General features: G+C 39.6%; 1 protein-coding gene across 3 annotated transcripts; it reads right to left on the bottom strand.

The window, feature by feature from the left end:
• Positions 1-11,991: 11,991 nt before the first annotated feature.
• Positions 11,992-16,834, bottom strand: LOC148014943 (pentatricopeptide repeat-containing protein At2g33680-like). Of its 3 annotated transcripts, XM_087665608.1 has the most exons (3): positions 16,001-16,131; positions 15,411-15,538; positions 11,993-15,226 (listed from the first exon to the last, which is right to left on the bottom strand). In XM_087665608.1, exons 2-3 carry the CDS (start codon positions 15,421-15,423, stop codon positions 14,250-14,252), a joined length of 990 nt encoding a protein of 329 aa, XP_087521734.1. In that variant the 5' UTR covers positions 15,424-15,538; positions 16,001-16,131; the 3' UTR covers positions 11,993-14,249. The 3 variants fall into 3 exon arrangements, with proteins under 3 accessions (XP_087521732.1, XP_087521734.1, XP_087521733.1); XM_087665606.1 differs by having other exon boundaries at positions 11,992-15,538; positions 16,001-16,833; XM_087665607.1 differs by having other exon boundaries at positions 15,003-15,226; positions 15,411-16,834.
• Between the last annotated feature and the right edge of the window lie 5,535 nt (positions 16,835-22,369).

Below are 22,369 nucleotides of genomic sequence, written 5' to 3'. Positions count from 1 at the left end.
ATCCCCATCACTTTGTTATTAACTCTCTATCTGATAGTCCTAATCACAAATGGCTTCGAAAGTATGCGATTGCGTACATGTCCTTGCTTCATATTTGATTGTAAAAGCTGAAAAAGTTGCATATAAGCATCTTGACTGATACCAATACTATCATGTGTCTTCTGTACTATCTCAGAATCCAAAGAATGATCCTTTACAAATGACTCCAAGCATTGTTTCTTTGCCTTTTTAAATTTCTTCTTCTCCAAAATATCATTTGAAACTACTGAAGGAAGAAGATGATAATAAAACTGAGCTGCTTTTAAAGAATCTCTTTCACTTGTATTTGGTTGTAGAAGAGATCTAAACAAAATTAACATCACAAATCAATGCAAGTAATTTAAATAAAGCCATATTTAAGATTTTTCAAGTGAAAAAAAATATACCTTGCTACTTGGATTCTTTTACCACAACCTCCTCCTCCTCATTTGAGATTCTCAATATTTTTAAGAGCTCTTTGTCGATTTCGAAGGCCTAATAAAGTTTGCTTTCGTTGATAAGCTTTGATACGCTTTTCCAATGAATGAATTTTTTGTTGACAATCCTCTAGCTCCTGCAACAACTCTATATTGTGTTTCATCAAAAGATGATTCTCTAGTCCAAGGATATCCTTTTCTGCAACAAGGTTAAGTGTCTAACCTAAAAATCCATTGTAGCCATTACCAATAAACCTCATTAATGATGAGCTATTATAGAAAGGAGGAGTACTATTTCTGCTAGGATCTTTGGGATATAGCTTTCCATCTAACCAAAGATCAATATTCTTCTTTCTTTCAAACCTCAGTATATGTTTCATAGACTCTGTAATCGTGATAGATTTTATTCTCTTTCTTATTGGTTCATACTCACTATCCAACTCAATATGAAGATGATAGAGAGGCCTTTTATGAGAGCTACATAGATCATTGGATTATTGATCCATAGCTAAGTTACAAATATCATTGGGTGATTGATCCATAGCTAAGGATATGATTAGAAGCAAGAACGAAAACAAAGAAGAGACTACTAAGGAGGAGAAAAAAAAGAAGAGAGAAACGATGGAGGGAGGCAATCGAGTATCCACCAAAATTCAAATTGAATATTACTTTTCACTTTAATGAGGAGAGGTAAGATCTTCATTATGACAACCTTGCCAACTTTATGGCGACCTAGATTTCTAGGTTTGATGTGACCACGAGAATATCACGACAATGACTTATTAACGAATTTTGATATTTTAACTTATCAAAATATAAACCTTTTAAAAATTTTATAAAATTATTTTATTTCTTGCATTGTTTTCTCTCTCTAGTATCTCTTACAGGGCATTTTCAAGACCTCAAAACTCCCCTAATGTAGAAGATGTGGCCCAATACTCCACCTCCCTCTATAGATGATAAGGCAATAATGGGGTGCTTCTTACTGCTCCAAAATATAGCACCTACATCCAAACTTAAGTAGTATCCTATGGTTAGCCTCTTGTCATCAACATCTCTAGCCCAATTTGAATCCACCGTCTAGGCCCTGTAGAACCAAGGTGAAATCTCCTTTACCTGTCGGATAATAAATATTAAAGTCAATGGTGCCCCTCAAGAGACTGCAAAATCCTCATAGTAGCCTACCACAAATGAACCAACTTGGTTTCACTCATGAACCTAGCAAGAAAACCTACAAGAAAACACAAATCAATCCGAGTGTTAAGGAGCCATATCAATGACCCAATCAACTGCCTATAGTCGACAACATCCACCACTAGTGAATCTACATGGCCATAGCCTTCTAGTTGGAATCCATAAGAGTAGAAAGAGCCTTACATCCCCTCCGTCTCAAATGTAGTCAAAAGCTCCTACACATGCCCCTCGAATTCTGCCAAATCTCATGACCTAGAAAGAAGTGGAGAAGGTCCATATCCATCATCTGAAACATCTCATGTAGTGCCTCCTTTGTCTGCTTGACCTTCTAGGTATGGTCACCTATCAAGATGAGATCATTCACATGAAGCACAAACAACATGTGCCCTTGAGGTGAGGTGTGGACATACAACTAGGGATCAAAAGAGGAATGTCGATATCCTACCTTCCCTTGGAGGAATGAGACTCTCTTCTCGTTCCAAGTACGTGGATCCTATTTGAGGCCAATAAGGGCATTGGATGAGAAAAAGCCAATAGACTACTCAAAATAGATCTCCTCCATCAAATCTCTATTAAAAAGAATGCAAACTTCACATCAAGCTAATAAATTGACCATCTCCTAAGGCTTGTTGGCTAAGGCAAGAATGGCCCTAATGGTAGCCATTCAAGATATAAGGGCAAAGGTATCATGGAAATCCACTCCTGGCCACTGTCCAAATCCTATTGCAAAACGAGTCATGCTTTTTGATTATCGAGAGTGCCATCACTATATTACTTGGTCTTAAAGACCCATCTGATGTCAATCACCTTCTCATGAGCGGGATGGGGGCACAAGATCCCAAGTTCCATTCCACTCAATCACATCCACTCCTGCTCTATATCATTTTTCCAATGCCATGATTGCAAAGCCTCCTTCACTGAGATGGACTCCCTATCTTACATGGCATGAGACATCAAACAATAGTTAGTACAAACAAGCTTGATGGAGTGTGCTTGGTTCCTCTAACATCATCGCAGGTCATCCTACGTCGGCTACCAATCTTCAATAACTCCCTCAATCCCAGCATCATAGAGTGTATCGCATGCCCAATGAGGAGGAGTTCAATACTCTTCTCATCACTCTACCTCTGCCAAAGTCTCTAGAATGTCCACTAGGATTGGCTCAATAGGCAAAACTGGTGGTGAAGCAAACTCTTTCTCCACTAATGATGGAGCCTTGAGAGTCATAGGCTCTAAAGGCACATGATTAGGTGCCCAATTATCACCTGGATCTCCAAGTATAGGATGCTCAGCAACCCCCTTTGCAAAGCTAGAAACTCCATGAACTAAATATCTCAACTCATGTACATCTCCCATGAAATAGGGTTGTAAAGCCTATTTCCTCAAGGCTAAAAGCTATAATCCACAAACACATGTCATTTGAAAGCCGGCTAAATGTATCCCTCTATTTATTCAAAATGTGAATAGCATCACACCCTAAAGTACAAGACCTCTAGCTTTTGACCAAACTAAGCCCCTTAAAAGGTGCCATACCAACCACGTCTAATGTAGGGGATCAATTAAGGATGTGGATAGTAGTGGCCACTACTTCAACCCATAGACACTAAGGTTTCTACCGATGCTCCATCATAGTCCACTCCAACTCAATCACACTACAATTCTTTTATTTAATATGCCATTCTCTTGAGGTGTGTACATGTTGGAAAACTCCTAATGAATGCCTTGATTTGCACAAAACCTAGAGATCTCATTGGAGACAAACTCCCCTTCTTTGTCAAAACATAGGGTCTTGAGTTTCTTACCATATTAGTTCTCCTCAAAGACCAACCAATTCTTAAAGCATGAGACTACTTCAAACTTTAGCTCCAAAACATATGCCCAAGTCATCCTACTAAAATCATCAACAAGTATCATAAAGTATAACCTTCCCTTAAGGGATTCTATCCATATCACTCCATATAAGTCCATCGAAACAAGCTCCAAGGGCTACTTAGCCCTACATGTGAAGCCTTGCTAGGAATTGCATATGTATGATACTTTCCCAAAATGCAAGACACACATGGTAGGTGGCTTGCCCTGGTCTCTAGTAATCCATGCACAAGCTAACCATGAGTGGCTTTTCGAAGATAATCATAGTTGAGGTGTCCGGACTAAGCATGCCATAGCTTGGTCCAAGTTTGTGAAGAGAGAAGAAGAGAAGTAGAAAAGTTGATGAATTTCGCATCTTATAGAATCCATTCTCCTCATGACTAACACAAAGAACATCTTGAGAAGCTCCATCAAGAACTTGGAAAGAGACCTTATCAAACTCAATTGTGAGACCAAGATCACAATTCTTGCTCACTATTGAAAGAATATGATATCCCAAACTCGACACATAGAGAACTCCTTATGTGTGTGAGCTACCTAACCCTTTTGGAATTAGTTGCATATCACCTTTATCTTTGATAGGAACAAAAGAGATATCAGCTATAGCTATAGGAATTTTCCCATGCATTTGATGCATATGCATAATACAATTTGAAGAAGGAGTCATGTGGCAAGAAGTGTCATCCACTCATGAGAGTAGGGGGGCCAACATCACTACATTAGCAGCCATTGGAGGAGCATCTTCACTCACCTCCAAACAGAGGAAGGTGGTTGATGAAGGAGCAACCACCACTCTTGAGTCCTTCACAGTTTTCTCATTCTTGTCCTTGCCAGGACAATCCTTCATCTAATGACCTATCTTGCCTCCACATATGTGACAAGTAAAATCATTGGCTTTATCTTGCTTGGTCTTCTCATCCTTCTTCTTCTTGTTGTTATCTTCCCCTTATGTTGGTAAGATTGTCCTATCAATGCCTCTAACTTGGGAGTGTTCTAAACTTTGAGTTATCCCTACTAGTCCATGAACATCAAAACCAACTCCTCCCACTTAAGGGCATATGTCCACCCTGAAGCAATCAAGGTAGAATAGAAAGCACTAAATCAGGGTGGCAAACTACAAAAGAAGAGCTACTGCTAGTCCTCTGATGTAATCAACTTCCTCCATTTTGGACCTACATCTACAATTACAGAAGCTTATTGACATGCTTCCACATGAAAGCACACCTAGATGGGTTCAACATCCACATCTATATCTTCGAAGACACTCGTTTCATGGCAGTTATCCGATTGTGCAATTGGTCTAATTCCAACCATATCTCCCGAGTAACTTGCAATTGCTCAATGTGAGCTATAACAACTAGAGTACAAGAGAGAAAAAGAAAGTAGTGAATGCGGGCTTTCAATTTATCCCATTGTGCATGCACCCTCATCAACTTAGCTTTTTGATCAACAAAAACCTTGGAGGCATCACAAGTTATAAGAGGTTCTATAGCCTCGATCACGGGCTCTATCAAATCATATGACTCTAGAATGATAAGCATCATTCCCTGAAAAATGTGACAATTCTCCCCATTGTGCTTTTGATTGGAAGGAAGAGCCAGGATCACAAGGATCTTATAGTCCATAATTGTCTAAAACTCCACATCAATCTTGAAAGACATTGTTACCTAAATAACTTGCACAAAAACAAGGGCAACCCCCTCTAACTCCACAAATGGTGCCTACTAAGGCTTCCTCTACTTGTCCCAAACCTATTTCAACTGCTGGAGGTGATGAAAACTCAAAATCTACTCCAAAAGGCTAAGAATGCAACCTTTTTCCCTTCATGAATATCAAAACCATGTTAAAACAAAAACTTCATTCCTTTCAGCATTGCACGTGTTTGCCTCAACCTTCTAATGTTGAAAACACAAACTTTTGTGACACTGAAATCTCCCATTTATGACTACCCACGATCAATCAACCTTCAATGTTGCTCTGATATCATGTAGAGTGTAGCAGATGTGGATGCATATGACAAGACTAAAAGAAAATGAACGAGAGAGAAGAGGGAGAGAGAAAAGAGATAGTAGAACATAGAAATATGAAGTAGACGAATGCTGAAATGAAGAAGGAATATGTGAATACGGATTCTCGATATCTCTACCAGCCAATCTCTCTCACCACTTGAAAAACCAAGTGAATGAAGTCTAGGGCATGCTGCCTATAAATAGGCAAGAAAAATAGCAATAAAATAATCAAGTCATCAAATAAAAACTAATTGATTACTACATAAAAATAATCACTTAATAAAATAATTCCTAAAATGCTATGCAATAAAGTGGGGCTGCCATGTGGCATCTTACAATGCCTGCATGACTGCTTGATAAATATGGAAATTAATTGTTCCACTTGAAAATAAGAAAATGTGCAGTTGTGCTCGAGATTACTATAAATGCACAACGGTAAACTACCAATGCTTGTCTAGGGATGAATAAATCTCTAACACATGTCTCTTTCGAATGAATGCTCTCCCCATAGTGTGGATACTTAGGCTTTAACTTCTTCTCATCCTTCTTGTCATCCTATTTCTTATTGTTGTCATTTGCCATCGTATTCCACTTCTTGTTTTCTCCTCCTAGACTTGTGGTGAAAGCCTTGGTGGAGCCGAATCCACTAGCTTCTATCTCTTTGAGATGCTCGTTATGCTCTAAGGCAAGCAAGGCTAGCTCCTCCCAAGGAAGAGTCTCGCATACTCGAGGTAGAAAGGCTAGTGTAGAAAACATCATACTTAGGAGATGTCATATGGGTAAGGAGAACCATGTCCATATCCTCCAAAGATATCTTCTGACCAAGAGATGCAAGCTCATCCCTCAAACCCACCATTTTCTTGATGTGATCGTTCATAGGAGGAGGAGAGTCGTTAACCAAGAGCATTCAAAGCTTCTTTTCCAAGGTGTTACAGTGGAAAAGTCTTCTAATAGTAAAGGGAAGAAAGCTTTGTTCACACTTCCATCATCGTCCGCAACCTATGTACTTTAACAAGGATAGAATTTTGTAAGCTTATAAAGAGAGAGGATCGGACTTGGAAGTTAAGACAATCCCAAAGGGCTACACAATCCATTGTCAAACCAACTATGGGATCCTCCATGGGATGAGGAATGGGGGTAGTAAGAAAATCCCAAAGATCAAAAGTGTCAAGGGGTACACTCCACTTTGCAAGAATAAAGGGAGTAATTGTCAAAAGTGGGTGTAGCAATGGAAGCATAGAAGACTTCTATAATAGACAGCACACCACAAGAGAAAAGAGAAAACGGAAGAATATAGGAACACTACAAAGAGAGACCTCAAAGATATGATCAAGAAATGAAATCCATATACTAAACAAGAGACGGTCATGTACAACAGTGAATCATTGGTTGTGTGGACACTAGCATTGGTTTGGGCACTAGCATTAGCTCTCTCTCTCCAATAAGACCTACATTAATAATCTACAAGCTGATGATGATGTTTGAGGAGCAAGGAGATTGAATATACAGGAAAAGAATAATGCTAACAATGAATCAAGTCAACCAGTACCATGATGCAATCGACCATCCATAAATGTCTTAAATCATTAGAATAATGACCATAAAAAGTACTTAAAATATTCAATATTGCCCAACCCACAAATACACCTACCCAAACTCACTCATGAGTCAACTGCGTTGCTAACACCCTCTCTCAAATCATGGGCAATCTAATACAATACAATAATAATGAATCATCATAGTCTATATAACAAAGACCACCAAAATACTCCCATGGATACCTAAGCACTTGAACCTAATGTCAATATCAATGTACTACAACCTAAAAATAGATAAGAATCATAGTAGCTCTTTATGCCTATCTAACAATGCCTCGCAATAGCAACATGACCATCATGTCAACAGTGCCTCTAAGCATATGTGACTTTCGATTCCCCGCTAGACTGCCAAAGTGTCCCCTCATGTGAGCTCAAACTAGGATCCAATCCCACTCTCTATCAAGAAACAACCCATCATAAACCTAGATGTTAGTCGAGCCGATGCCAAGGCCCACAAAGCATTGACTACTCCATCAAACTCTAGAGAGAGCTTATTGAGCACAATCCCAACAAGATGAGCCTCTAAAAGTGTGGACTATATGTGCTAAAGTTGATCTTGGACCTAAGTAACACGAATTAAGAATGATTGGATAGTATCCTTCTACTCGAACTTCATCTACTAGAGCTATCCATAGAGAATAATGGCATGCATGGTCAAGGGAGCGTCGTATAACATCTAAAGCTTCTTCCATACCCCTAAAGATATCCTACAAGAGGTGACCACTAGTAGAACTTCTTTAGAGATACGTTAGAGAAGAACAGAATATGCATATGCATCATCAAAATCCCATGTAAACATGACTTTCTCATGGTAATCTTGGTCCCAATCATGTAGAAGAAGAGGAATAAGATGAGTAGGAGGTTGGGAACACTCAATAGCTCTAAAAACCATGCGCCATATGCACAAACCATGCTTTCATGACAACACTCAATGTAAGATAGTCAAGGCCATGAAGTTTATCATCAGTAGAATAGCATGAAGGGGCCATAGAGAGAGGATAGGAAGAGAAGATAAAGAAAAGAAGAGAAATAGAAGAGTACAACCAAACACTACATGCTAAAGATGTAGAAAAGTAAAAATAAGAATGTGGAAAAAAAGAGAGAAGACGTATTAGAGTGTGCCCTACAAGAATCAACAAATATGTGAGTAGGAGATGTGGTAGGACCGCAATTAGTGTCACCAACATCTAAACTAGAGGAAGGCTCCACAATCTACTAAACTAGAGGATCTGTAGGGAAAGTGGGTTCCACGATCTATTGGACTAGAGGGTCTTTAGGGAAAGTGGGCTTAGTTGCTTCTAGCTATGTGCTTAATGGAGAGGGCGACTCAAAAATTGAAGAGGACTTGTCAAGTTGATCATCAAGGGAGACAAGGACTACTTGAGAACTTTGATACCAACATTTGAATTGGAGGAAGGCTCCAGGATTTGTTGGAAAAAGAGTCTCTATGAAAAGTTGGCGTCGTTGATTTTGGCTACACACTTGATGAGAGGGCAACTCAGAAATAAAAGAGGACTCATCAAGTCAATCATCAAGGGAGACAAGGAGTGCCTGAGGACCGAAGTCCATAGTAGTGGCATTGGTGAACCAATCAAATAACCCCTCCGATATAACAAGGGTAGATGGTCCTACCGCATGTGAGCAATGGATTTACCTTGCTAGGATTGAGGATGACCCCCTCTTTGATGTGGAGGTGGATTTGAAGTACCCTCACCTAATGTGCTCAAGTTCCTAAGTGGGGAAGAGGGTCTAGTCTAGTCTTGGGCAAACTATCCTTGGTCTTGATCAACATTATGGCCAACATTTTGGCAATGTTGATAGTACTATTTTTTTGTGGACATTTTATGAACTTCATTTTAATCCTAGAGGGGAGTTACTTTGCTTGCTCCTCACTACCCAAGTCAGTCTTGGTATTATTCTTTCCACTACCTTCTAGGAAGTCAAGGCTTCCTCTAAATATGAAAATTGGGGTTTCACATGAAATTGATTGAACAACCTTGCGAAACATGAGTTAACATTCAAACTCATAGAAGGTGGGTAATTGGGAGCTAGATAAAATTAAAGTATTTTTGTATAGCAATTCATTCATGAATAAAGTGACTTGAGCATCACTTAACTTAGGTTAGCTAGTGGTTGCAAATTCAACGTAAGCAATTACTGATACTCAACCAACTTGGCAAATAAATCATCATTTTGGAGCTCATGGTTGAGATTGATACATTGGGTATGATTGTGAGCCACATAACTGTTGACTAAATATGCCCAATGCTCAATTCCATAAGTGAAACCCCTCATATGAGACGCGACAAGAGTCGGGCTAGGATTCCTACTCCTAAACAGGTTCACACAAGCCTTGAGAATCCAAGACATACTGCATCAAATGTTAGATATGCTCAATGTCTTACCCTTGTAAGGTGCCACTAATGATCCATGGTGCTCTAAATTATAAGTCCCCCATTATGAGGAGAAGCCATATGTGAGCTCAGACATTAGTAGAAGTAGTTATGTTGTAGCAACTTGAGGTACACTATATCAAGTTGCAGGGTGTAAAAGTTATCAAGGACCCCTATTTTGAGATTCGATTACCATAGAAGTAACCTTGGTTGGGAGATCTGAAGGGTGCCAACAACCCCTCAGACCTTCACTCTTGGCTTGATGATAAAGGGAACATTCCCTGGTCAACTAGGGAAGTTCATAATATGGTCGAATAGGCCGACTAAACTACCTTCTCGGGCTATAAAAGAAAGACCCCTCCAAAGCCATCATCAATCTATCTTTCACCTAGTCGGAGTTCTTCTAGCTACCCTTAAGTTATTCGTCTATCATTTGTCTAGATCACCACCTACACTTCACTATGGAAGTTCATGGGTGGACAAAGCCATTTTTGTATCAATTTGTTTGAATTTTTTTAAAAAATTCTATTCTTATCATATTTGTTGTGTATTCTCTACTCCTTGCTTAGATTCTATTCACTACATCATGTAACTTTTACACAAATTAGACGAAGTAGTAAAGTTAGACATATTAAAAAGAGTCTTATCCATAAGCACATGCTTTGCTAATACAAATGGATGGATGGCTCGAGAAGGAGGGGGATAGGTGGGTGGCATCGGATAGAAATTTGAGGGACTAAGTGTTGTATGTGGCATCAAAGTGTCATGCCTGGCATGGTAACTCTAGAGGTATGCCCCAAAGGAGGTGACTGTCTTGTTGAAATTGAAAAGATAATGATAATGGAAATGAGAATGTAGTAATTTCAAACTAGATATGAGAAACCAAACTTGAAGGGAAACTTGAAGGAAATTTTGAGTTTATATTCTTTTTAAACATTATCAACATCTTGCATGGAAGTAGAAGCATAAGAAATGGAAATAGAAATTAAAACTTGTGTACTTAACACCAAAGTGGAAGGAGAGGAAGAATATAAAGGTTTGTACTCCATGTCTTGCTTCTTCAATAAAATGGTCAATCCCATATCAAGGTTCCATTCTTCTTGCAAAATCATTATGTCTTATGTGCACAATCCAAGAGTGAATAATCAATGTTACCTTTCCCATTGTTGTTGAGCTCGATGCTTAAGGATCAAATCATACTCGGCCCGTGTAAGCTTAGATGGTCTAAGTACCATACTAGTCAGATGTTCCTTCTGCTTCGTCGAAATCATGTAGAGTAAGTTGAGAGACCCACCCACTCATGCTTAGTTCTCAACAAAGGTTGTTTGGGAGACTAAAGCAATGAGAAAGTGCTTGAAGTCATCTTTCCTTGGAGAGTCCATGATTCTAATGACCTTTTCGATCGAGATCCTAGATTTCTTCAAAATGCACCTAGCCCCAATGCCATCTAAAGAAATACTTGAACACAATACAAACACAATTGTACAACAAAAGACACACGATAACAAAACTCAATAGGGTTAGGATAACTCAGAGACAATGAACATAGAAGATGAATGATGAATGAATAGATACAATGCTCAATGCAATAAACACACTATGCAAAGTGAATACAAAACATCAAATTCGTCTCTAAAGGACTAGGGTTGAGAGTATGAGCTAGAGTCTATCGTACTTTGTATGGATTCCAAAACGCGGCAAGTACTCCCTACAAATGAGTAGCAACAATAAATGCAGAGCACGATGATGTAACTATTCGAATCAAGCTGACCAATGGTAGCAGCAATAGGGCGGCCTGAATAGAGTGAAGTCAGGCAGAGCAACAGCCCAAAATGCAAGTCTAGCTCAAAATACTAATCAGCCTGCACTCCTAACTGCTTCATAGGAGGGAGAATATGCTAGACAGCAACAGACTGCTGCAAACACAGCCTTCTAGCTGCAAAATCTAGTGGTGGTTCGTGACAGAATCCTCTAGACTTATCAGGGCAATAGCATATAGCAATATACATAGATCTGAGACCTGAGACAACTTCTGAATGCAGTAAGAGTGATGGTGACAACTACCAAGGAGCGCCACATGCTAGGAAAGAGCTAGCAGCAACGCTAAGGTATCTACCAAGGTGGGGGTGTAGACAGCAATGTAGATTAGGTGCCAACCGATAATGAACCTGCGATGATGAGATGGACTGAGCAGACAGACTGCCTCCTATTTATAGATGAGGAGATCCTACCAAATTAGGGTTTGGTTTATGGGACACAAATACTCTCTAGGAAAGTTTGGTAATTTAACGAAACTTTGGTAATAAGCATGGGCTGTATTAGAGAGCTAATTGGTTTATAATGCATTTTTTAGTACAACATATATCTGTATCTATAATGGTCACCATTCTAGGTGGCTCAGTGTGCCATGAAGAAGGTGCTCTGGACCAAAAATTGGCTTGACCAAAACAGTACTAGACACTACATCCCAATGTAGTTCAAATGTGGAGATGTTCTACTAGTCCTACTTTCTATTCTAGTTGTGCCTTACTGCATTCCTCTTATCACAACTGCAATCTCAAGAGAAGCTCCATGGTGGTTTTCCTACATTCCAGCTCCACCCAATGTGCTTAGCAATTAGCTATCCATGATAATCTCAAGGTCCATCTCCTCAGCTCCAACTAAAAAACTGACTTGCCAAAAAATATTTTGCCCAGATACATAACAAGAGACACTTTTATGTCTCTACAAAGCCATCTAAACAAAAGGGATGCAAAAGATCATGAGGTTAGGAAACCTTCATAGTAGTCAATGTGCTTCATCAACAAACAAGAAGTTTAATAATGAATTTAGCCTCCAAACCACTCTGCTATTACTTGAATGTATACCCAAGGTTTGCACTGTTTAGAATCTATCAAAAAAATTAAAGTGTTAAGCATGTCTAAGTACTTACTCTATATCAATAATTGATGATTAAGATTATTGCACATTGATGATTAAGATTATTGCACCAATAGAGATGAAGTGAGAAATGCAAAAGCAATCACCAACACTAGAAGAGTGCCAACATCTTGGTGCCTCTAGATCCTAAGCAAAAATACTCAATCTCACTGCACCTGCCCCCTCCAAATCACAAATTTTCCATCTAAATGGAAGAGAAGCTTATAGCAGACGCTAGGGAGAAATGCTCAAGCAGAGTAACCTGCAGCCTCTTAATGAACACTTATAGAAACAAATTGTCGTCATCATTGTGGAGAAACACCTCTATTTCCATCTTTCAACTAAGAATCTACCATACAGCTTGTATTTTTGTATGCCTTATGTGCCCCATAAGCAAATTCCCAGCATTTGGTTGGTTCCTCGTATACAAGTAGATGGTGCATACTCAGCCACATAGTATCCCCAGCTCACTCATTCCAGCCTGTTTCATCCAATCTCCACTACCCCAGTGGCTGTCAGCTCTACCCCCAACTGCTCCCACCTCCCCTATACAGCCAGGCAACCATCACATCAGCTAGCGACTTGATCATTGCTGCTATGGACTGCTGTGTTCTCATTCCTGCAGGTCCAGCTCTGGAGCATTATCTCCATCAATTTTTTGGACCTGCGTTTTGCAGCTATATGGGCCACCCAGCATTCAACTTCCCTCTCCTGGCTGTTGCCCACCAGCTCCAGACCATTGGGTATGCCCAGCTGCTCACATTTTCAGGCAGCACACTGCTGCATGTAGAGCTCCAGCATCAGAGACTGTTGCATTTTGGTTTCCAGCCTGCTGCCCTGTCATTTTCAGCACCATCTCAGCTCCAATTGGTGGTTACAGCACCTGGAATCCATCTCCAATGGATGTCACACTCTGACTACTCCCTCAGCCCGCTCCCACGTGTCATCAGCTGTTGGACAGCTCTACCTTGGAGCATCTTATACACACATCCATTGATTTTTAGCATAAGCCAAACCGAAGAGTATACAACAGGGTACCTTTAGACAGCTGGCAACAACTAGTATAAGTGTGAGGTAACTGGCCAGGAGATCCAAACACAAAGAGCCACTGAAGAAAAGACCCCATGCTCAACAAAAGGCTGGAACAATTGAATCATCAGCCCAAACATTGCATTTTCTCACTCATGCTGCATGCCTAGCGAGTGTAATTCGTGAAAAATTGAACCTGCCAAGAAATATCTTTGAAAAATCCCAAACATCTGAAACTATAGGTAGAAGCAGGTACTCAGGCTGGTTACACAGTGCCCCAGGCAGCCAGGGCAGTGTGGAAAATGTCCACGAATTTCTTTACACACTGCCTGCACCTAAGGTTGACACAAAAAGGCATGTGACCCACTGGTTGTAAAACCATCCTTGAAAAGGATTGGTGAGAGTCCAATTCCTGCCAGGCACACAGTTCATTTTTTGAAAAGAAGATCTCATCTATTACTCACTTCGCACAGTCAGAAGTCTGGACAGTCCAACCCAGAAGTGTCCGTCTGGCAAAAAGATTGAGGTATAGAAATCTGGCACGTGACCTGCAGATTCTTTTTTTCCTGAAAACTCATCCGTCCACCCCCATGTGTAACCAGCCTCAGCTTTTTATGAAATGCAGCCACTAGCAGAAGACTTGAAGATGGATAATGACAACCAGTTAGGCAACTGGTGCTATAACAGAACAGATGTACCTCCCTGCTAACAGTTGGAGCTGTTGACCACATCATCATCCCCTTGTCGCCAAGTGACTGACCATCTAACAAAGGGTAAAGTCATTCAGAAACTATCAAAATTCAGGCATTGTCTTCCTAATTTAGCCAAACCATACGTCTTACAATGAGACAGTAAAGATGTCTGGCTTATCTTGTTTGCTTGGTATGGCATGCGTTTGACTACAGTTTCTGCTTCTATGAAATGACCCATACGACTGAGGAGGTCCACCATGCAGTTGAAATGCTTGATCTTTGGCAAGATTTTGTGTTCTTTGAGCATTATTTTGAAATGTTCATGCCCCTCATCCAATAAACCTACATGGCTACAGGCAGAGAGAAGGGAAAGGTATGCCACATCATCTGGTCTTACACCATTTAGCTGCATGCCTTCAAAAATTTTACTAGCCATACAGTAGTTGTTATGATGAGCATAGCCTGTAATCATTGCACTCCAAGAAACTACACTTTGATTTGTTAATCTAGCAAATACCTGGTGTGCATCCTTAAAACTCCTGCACCTTATGTACAGCCCAAGTAGGACACTGCCCAAGTACACATCTAGTTCAAATCCAGACTTCATTATATGCGCATAAATTAAGTTTCCTTCACACAAGGCAGCTGCATCATAGCATGCTTTCAGAATACACACATATGTAACTTGATTAGGCTTCATACCATTCTGATTCATTTTCTGGAAATGTTGTAGAGCCTCGGTTGTCTGTTTGGAATGAGTGTATCCTGCAATAATTGCATTCCAAGATACCACATTGTGCTTTGGCATTTTTCCAAAAGCTCTATGTGCCTCCTTAAGGCTCCCACAATGAACGTATGTGTGTATAAGCGTGTTACAAACAGAAATGTCCAAACTAAGGCCTGTTTCCAATATGTGGATGTGCATCAACCTGCATGCATCTAATCTCACAGTGTCTGCGCATGCCTTCAAAATGCTAACAAGGGTCACACAGTCTGCCTGAATACCTTCTTGCTGCATTTGAGTGAAAAGTTGAAAAGCCTCTTGGGTGTGCCCATATTGTGCAAAACCTGCAATGATCGTATTCCATGTCACCACATCTTGAGTCACAGACTGGTGAAAAACTGAAGCAGCATTAATGAGACTGCCACAATTCAAATACATGCTAATTAAAGCATTGTTGACAACTTTAATTGCTTCAACACAACTACTGATTATTTTAGAATGCAGTGTCATGCCATGGATCAGAAATACCGGCTGTGAGCATGCTTTCAAGGTGCTAACGTAAGTGATTTCATTAGGCTTGAAAGCATCTTCTTCCATCTTCTCAAAAGTTTCAAGAGCTTCTTGAGCATATCCATGTTCCGAATATCCAGCAATCACTGCAGTCCATGTAATAACATTTCGACTTGACATCTTGTCAAACAAAACAACCACATCATCTAGACAACCACATTTTCCGTACATATCAATAAGTGCATTACAAAGAACAGTATTCACTTCAAAACTGTTTTCTATGACAAGGCAATGACAAAGCTTGCCTTGACCACAGAAACCCATGTTTGCACATGCTTTAATTGCACAAACAAGGGTTATTGAGTTTGGCTCAAAACTAGTGCCCTGCATTTCCCAAAAAAGTTGCAATGCTTCTTGCCAGCATTCAAGTGAGATGTATACGGATATCAATGAATTCCATGTCACAAGATCTCGTTCAGATAACCCATTGAAAATGCTTCGTGCAGTTTCCAATTTCCCACATTTGGCGTACATCTCAATAAGGGTGCTGCTGATATAGACATCTGATTTACACTGACTACTTCTGATGTGAGCATGCACAAGCTCACCGAGCATGAGAGCGGCCAAATTTGCACATGCTTTTAGGGCAGCAACATAGGCATGTCCATCTGGATTGATGTTTGCTTTCTGCATGCATTCATAAAGCCAGATTGCTTGCTCGTTTTGGCCATGTTTGACACATGCAGAGAGGATGGCACTCCAAGAGTACACATCAGGGTCAGCAATTTGGCTGAAGACCTTGTTTGTTTCTGGTAGGCATCCATGTGCAGCAAACATCCGGATTGCAAAATTGCCGACATAGGCATCTGAGTCAATCCCACTCTCAACTGCTAAGTGGTACAGCTGTCTACCTTCTTGTATGTTCCCACTGTCAGTGCATCTCTTTAAGAGGCAAGAAAGAGTCCGTCTAATTTCTCGTATGTGCCCACTATCAGTGCATCTCTTTAAGAGCCAAGAAAGAGCCCTTCTGGAAGTAGGCATGAGGGTTTTCACTGAATGAGCCTGACTGCATCATGCTGCGGATACCTTTCTTTTTCTTTCTCCGCCCTTTGCCGCCATCGAATGCAGTAAGACAGCAGGAGGCATGATTGTCTGCCCTCCAAGAACGCATTGTGCGATAGTGAAGAGGACTGTACTGTTGATGAGTTGACTAAGGGGGAGCTTCAGAAAGTTACTCTGAGGCCGCTGAGGGACTCGATGGAACTCACATAATCAAGTTCCAATTTCGCCCCCAGTCGCGCACCGCAGTCGCGAGCTCGCAAATTGCCATTGGCGCCTGGTGGGTGTTAACACCCAACAGGCCACTTAGTAATCTGCAATCATTAGGTTAATAATCCCCCATTCTATATAGCAAGAGCGAACATTGTGTGCTAGAGTGCATTGCCTCTGAAAGAATTTGTTCTTTTCTTTGTGTGTAAAAAGTTATGAATTAGACAAAGGATATAAAGAGGAAACTAGGAACACACATATACACTCACTTGGCTATTAAAGGAAACCCTTTAATAAGCACGTACCATTGAGAATACTAAGGAGTGTTGGTAGAGTTTAGCTATTTACTGTAAGATTCAATTGACATGAGTTCGTATATGAAATTCTAAGAGTTTTTAACTATAAAGTCTGAGAGACTCTCGGGAAAACAAGAAGCATGAACTCAACATAAAGGACTTTAGTCTAGTTAGAACAACCTCTATGCCCTGCAACTTGATGGTAGAGCACTTCTAAGATCTTCTCTTGTCTCTTAAATTTTACTTTAAGTTGACAAGATCTTGAATGTATGTGACCTTAAGCCACAAGTTTGTACTTTTGAACTTTTTCCAACAACCAAGTCAAAAGAAAAGGCATCTAATGACCTCTTGAAAAACTCATAAATCACATGGTGTCTACAACAACATGCTAGTGTTTTAAGGATAGGACATAATGTACTCATCAAGAATCTCAATTATGTTGTAGCATCAAACTTCCAAATACAAGCATGCTATGTGGGTTTTGGGGCACCTCACAAGTTGTTACTAGTTGCTTCACAAGGCTTCACGTAGGAATTCTCAATTTCACCATAGCCTAATGTAATGCCACTTCTGTCTCTAAGTATGTGGACAAGGTCCTCTCTCTCTCTCTCTCTCTCTCTCTCTCTCTCTCTCTCTCTCTCTCTCTCTCTCTCTCTCTCTCTCTCTCTCTCTCTCTCTCTCTCTCTCTCTCTCTCTCAAAACTGATACTCCATTGAGGTAGCTTTCATGGCAATCTTAAACAAAGCTAAAAGACAAAGTATCCCACCAAAGCTACAAACATAAGCTCCCAAACTTAGTGTATGAAGATCACCATCTCCCTATTAATATAGGGGATAATGGTTTTCCTTAACTTTTAGCACACTCACAATGCCTTGAGGTTTGTGTTATGTCTTGAAGAGTGCAATTATTTTATGATCCTCGATTTTGAGATTTTTCAACTCGTTTTGAAGTTTTTTGGGAGTATTGTGGATACCATATATTAACAATGATATCATTGGAGACAAGTAAAATTAGAAACTAAGATAGTAGTCAACAACTAATGAGTATTAAAGAGGGTGTTTAAATACCAATGCCTTGACACAATTCTTCCAACAAAAGATAATTCATATTACTACTTAATAATCTATAGTGAGGCTTATAGACACAAAGGTTCTCATAATTGTAATAACAAACCATTCAAACAAGAGGGGTTTATTCTATGATGTATCTTCTTAATCTCACTAGCATCAAGCATGAAAAGGGCAACTTGAACCCTAGGCACCTCGATGTCTTACCAAGGACTCTATTGCCTATTTGGCCATGTCCTTGTTAGAGGTAGTTATCACATCATAGGTATGCATGGACCCAAATGCTATGGGCATGGTCATCTCCAACATATGTAGCTCAACAATATCCAAACTATCTTTGTGATGAATTATGTTGGTAAACAATGAATCCATCTACCTTATGCTATCCAATGCTCGGATTATACAATCATGATCCTAATAATCAACTTCCTTCTACAATTGACATTTTCAGTGTTTCCTGCATTGAGAGGTCGTCTAGGGTTCGAGATGTTGTCCCATCCAAAACAATTGGAGTGTAACTACGGTTAGTACCCCATGCATGTATCCACAGACATTGTATTTAAGTTTACAAAAAATGTGCAACATGAAAAATTATTTGGCATGGATGGCAATACCATACATGTAAATGTTCCTGAAAGTTAGTGATTTATCCTCCACACAGTTTTGCATTCGTAGAGGCATTGTTCAATATTCATAATTCAAAACATCTAGTGAGTACTACAATGATTTGCAAAACACTCATAAATCATACCTTTCTATAGTGGTCAAAAATAGGAATAGCTTATTGTCATTTGTATATGCTTCACCTCATATGTAGGGAAGAGAAGTCCAAAAAGAATGGGGATCCCAAAAGAAATATATCCTCAAAAAGGAAAGGATTAAATGAGATTTCTGAAGGCTAATGAGGCTCAACCACAATGTAGTGGATTGTGTCATATTCTAAAATGTAATTAAGAGCACACAATAGTTGCACATGCACTCAAAGAAGGCAAATCGGAAAAAGATATGACCTTGTATGAATGCTTCGTCAAGAGGTGTTGGAAATATATAAAGCAAGTGATAGTTGCACTCTGCTAAAGTGGCATGACACCATCTATAATTATTCCATGATGAGGAAAAAGGTCATAATATCCAAGCCACAATCCTTCCCTAAATCAAAATGTATCTACATCCAAATTACATTGATAACTCTAATTTGTTTCTTTTGTGACTCAAATATGCACAACTAGGTTGTGCGAACTCTATCACAAGTCCAACCCTTAAGCCCTTGGTTTCCTCATACTATACTTCTTATTTCCACTCCCTTTTCTAATGACTCTAATCAACAATGGTAATGGGTTTCATGCATCTTGGTCAACCAAACACAAAATGCACATCCCTAGGAAAGAGTGGACTGATGAATCATTATACAATCCTAGCATGATAGCTTGTACTTGATTTGCACCTCATTTAAGTGCTTAGTCATCACAAAAAAGGAGACCACAACTCAAAGATGTACCACCATTCTTTCACAAATGCTACATTCAAAGCTTTAGACAAAGCAATTTTTTTATTTACATCTCTTGAGATATTATGCCCCCACTTCTTGCTACGTTTCCTAGTTAAAAACCCTTGTCCTAGTACTCCCAAGTGAGCATCAATGTTAGGGATACCCCCATCTCTGACATTGATTTTATCCGTTTTAAGAGATACAAATTTATCTTTGACATTGATTTTATCCGTTTTAAGAGATACAAATTTATCTCAAGATACATTTGTCCCTCTAGCAATAAGCCAAACCGATGGCAACATGGGAACATATTGTACTTCCTTGTCAACATCCTAGGTGTGCTCAAAGTCATGGCGGCAAAAGCAAATCCACTAATGAATCAATTTGTCGCGGAACTTTCTTTCAGACCAAAGCAAGGTGCAACCAATCCTAGAGACTTGCTATCAACTAAATCCATGCATATCTTCTTGTTCACCATCCCACAACATTTCCTTTTGGAATATAGAGACATTCTACATAATACCCATAAGCTTGTGTGCAAATATTCTTCCAAAATCAGTATAGGTGTTGGTTGCCATCACTTCCACTAGCCATTGCATCATCTTCCAAGTCAATTATAGTAGTTACATATCAAAGGGACTCAAATCGTTTTCTAAAATGTTAGCCTTTGGCATTTTATCCCTAGAATCCATAGCATAGCCTAACTTATGAGCCCTGGAAACATTTGTGCTCTTTCTTTTCCTTGGCATGGCTTCCCTATTTCCATTGAGAACTGGCTCTCCATAAAAAGGATTGCCTACAACCGCACCTTGAACTGCCCATGCAACACATGTAGGGGAAGGAGTGTTTCATGCAAGCACCCTATTTAACAAGGTATCCATGTCTAGACTATTTTTATTGTATCTTCTAGTCATGAATGCCAATTGACGAGAACACTAAATGTATGAGTTTATCAAGTTTGTTACACATGCATCATAGAAATATAATTTTCTTTTCCCATCCTCCCCTATCATGACCAAAATTGGATCGCTAACACTAGCTCTATCGGCTCTAGCTAGGCTCCTAAACATGCTAGACAACCCCCTCACAGCCTCACGGCAGCCAGGAGCATCTTGATTATACAAAATGGTTTATTTGAATAATGTGTTTGTAGACATAAGTTTAAAAGTGTAGTTCAGCGGTTTGCCCATCTCGACTCCAAGCACAAGGAGCTTCCCATACATAGGTGACTACTTCACCTTGATTTACACACATAGAGGGCATCTCCCAATTGACTGTTGTGGCTCCTACGGCTCTCCTACATCCTAGGAATTGGCCAAAGGATGTACCATCTTACTGCACATATAGAACAACATGACATAGTCCTTTTTTTTTTTCCATCTAGGAGATTTTTTAAATAAAAATCCTCACGTAGTCTTTCCCCAAGAAAACCATTCTATCCTACAGCCAGGTATCCTCTTTCTCTTAGCATAGGTCAATACTTTGGTAGACATGTGCTATGCATCAAGGAGATTTGCTCCAATACCATGCTTCATGCATATGCAATGTGTCATGCCATATTGTGCTCAAACAGTTCCAACTAAAAACTAGGCATGTGATGTGTGAAATCATTCTTCCTATGCTTTGTTCTAATGTAGTGGGCTAACCCGTGCTTCCACTCCCTTATATATTTGATGAAATCCTAAATGCTTCACTACAATGCAAATCCATTTATTTTCCATGACAACGACTTAGAATTCTAACCTTCATTTGATACTTTATGTGTAGCCATCTTTATATGTCATGTGTCATTTTCCCATAGAAACACCCTTAACTAAGCACTTTAACATTAAAGCAAGGGTAGGTTGAGGCTAAATCCCATGCCCTACTGCTTACTACACATTTGAACATGGTCCTCTAATTTTTTTCATTTTTCTAGATTTAAAATCTATTTTTTTCTATTTTTTCCCATTTTTCCATATTTTTTCTCAATTATTTTTGGTATCCATGTTAACAATTCTACAATATTTTATCATAAAATAGAGAAACACATCCATGGCAACCAACATGCATCATTTTGCCCCACATGACAAACGAGATTGATGTTCAACGGAGAATAGTTCACATTGGATATGGAAGCTCTAGCCTTTATCTTGTTCATCTTCTTCTTCATTATCCTTTTTTCATTCTTAGAGTCTACTACAAGTGGTATCCTCCAGTGATAGATACCCTCAACTTTGAGACACTTTACATATGCTTCTACTTTAGATACATACAACCATAGGATATGACTTAGGATATGTCACATTTATCAACACTCCCCCTCAAGCTCAGAATGAGCTTGCACACATAAGACTCCAAGTGCACTCTTGAAGTACTCAAACTTACCTTTACCTAATGCTTTGGTAAAGATATCAACAACTTGGTCATTTGTTTTTTTACATGGACCAAGTCAATCTCTCCATCAATGACTTTTTCTCGAATGAAATGATAGTGCACTTCTATGTGTTTTGTCCTTGCATGGTAGACTGGGTTCTTTGCCAACATAATGCTGCTAACCTTGTCACAATACATAATGACTCCACCATCAATCTCTATCCCCATGTCATATAAGATCAATCTCATCTATGTCTGCTCACATGCTGCCAATGCAATGCCTCTATACTCTGCTTCAGTGCTTGATAGAGCAATTGTAGGGTGCTTCTTACTGCTCCAACTTACCATGGCTGACCCAAATGAGAATGCATAGCCACTAGTAGATCTTCTATCCATAGAGATGCCTGCCCAGTCTGCATCTGAGCATCCAAACAATGTAGGCTTGATTCATTTTTCATAAAACAAGCCATAGCCAACTGTCTTCTTCACATACCTAAGAAC

Source organism: Lygodium microphyllum, chromosome 24, assembly GCF_053477565.2.
Source record: "Lygodium microphyllum isolate KBCC chromosome 24, Lygodium_microphyllum_v1.1.10, whole genome shotgun sequence".
NCBI lineage: Eukaryota > Viridiplantae > Streptophyta > Polypodiopsida > Schizaeales > Lygodiaceae > Lygodium > Lygodium microphyllum.
Note: the sequence above shows the minus strand (reverse complement) of the source record. Positions and strands in the feature narration are given on the sequence as shown.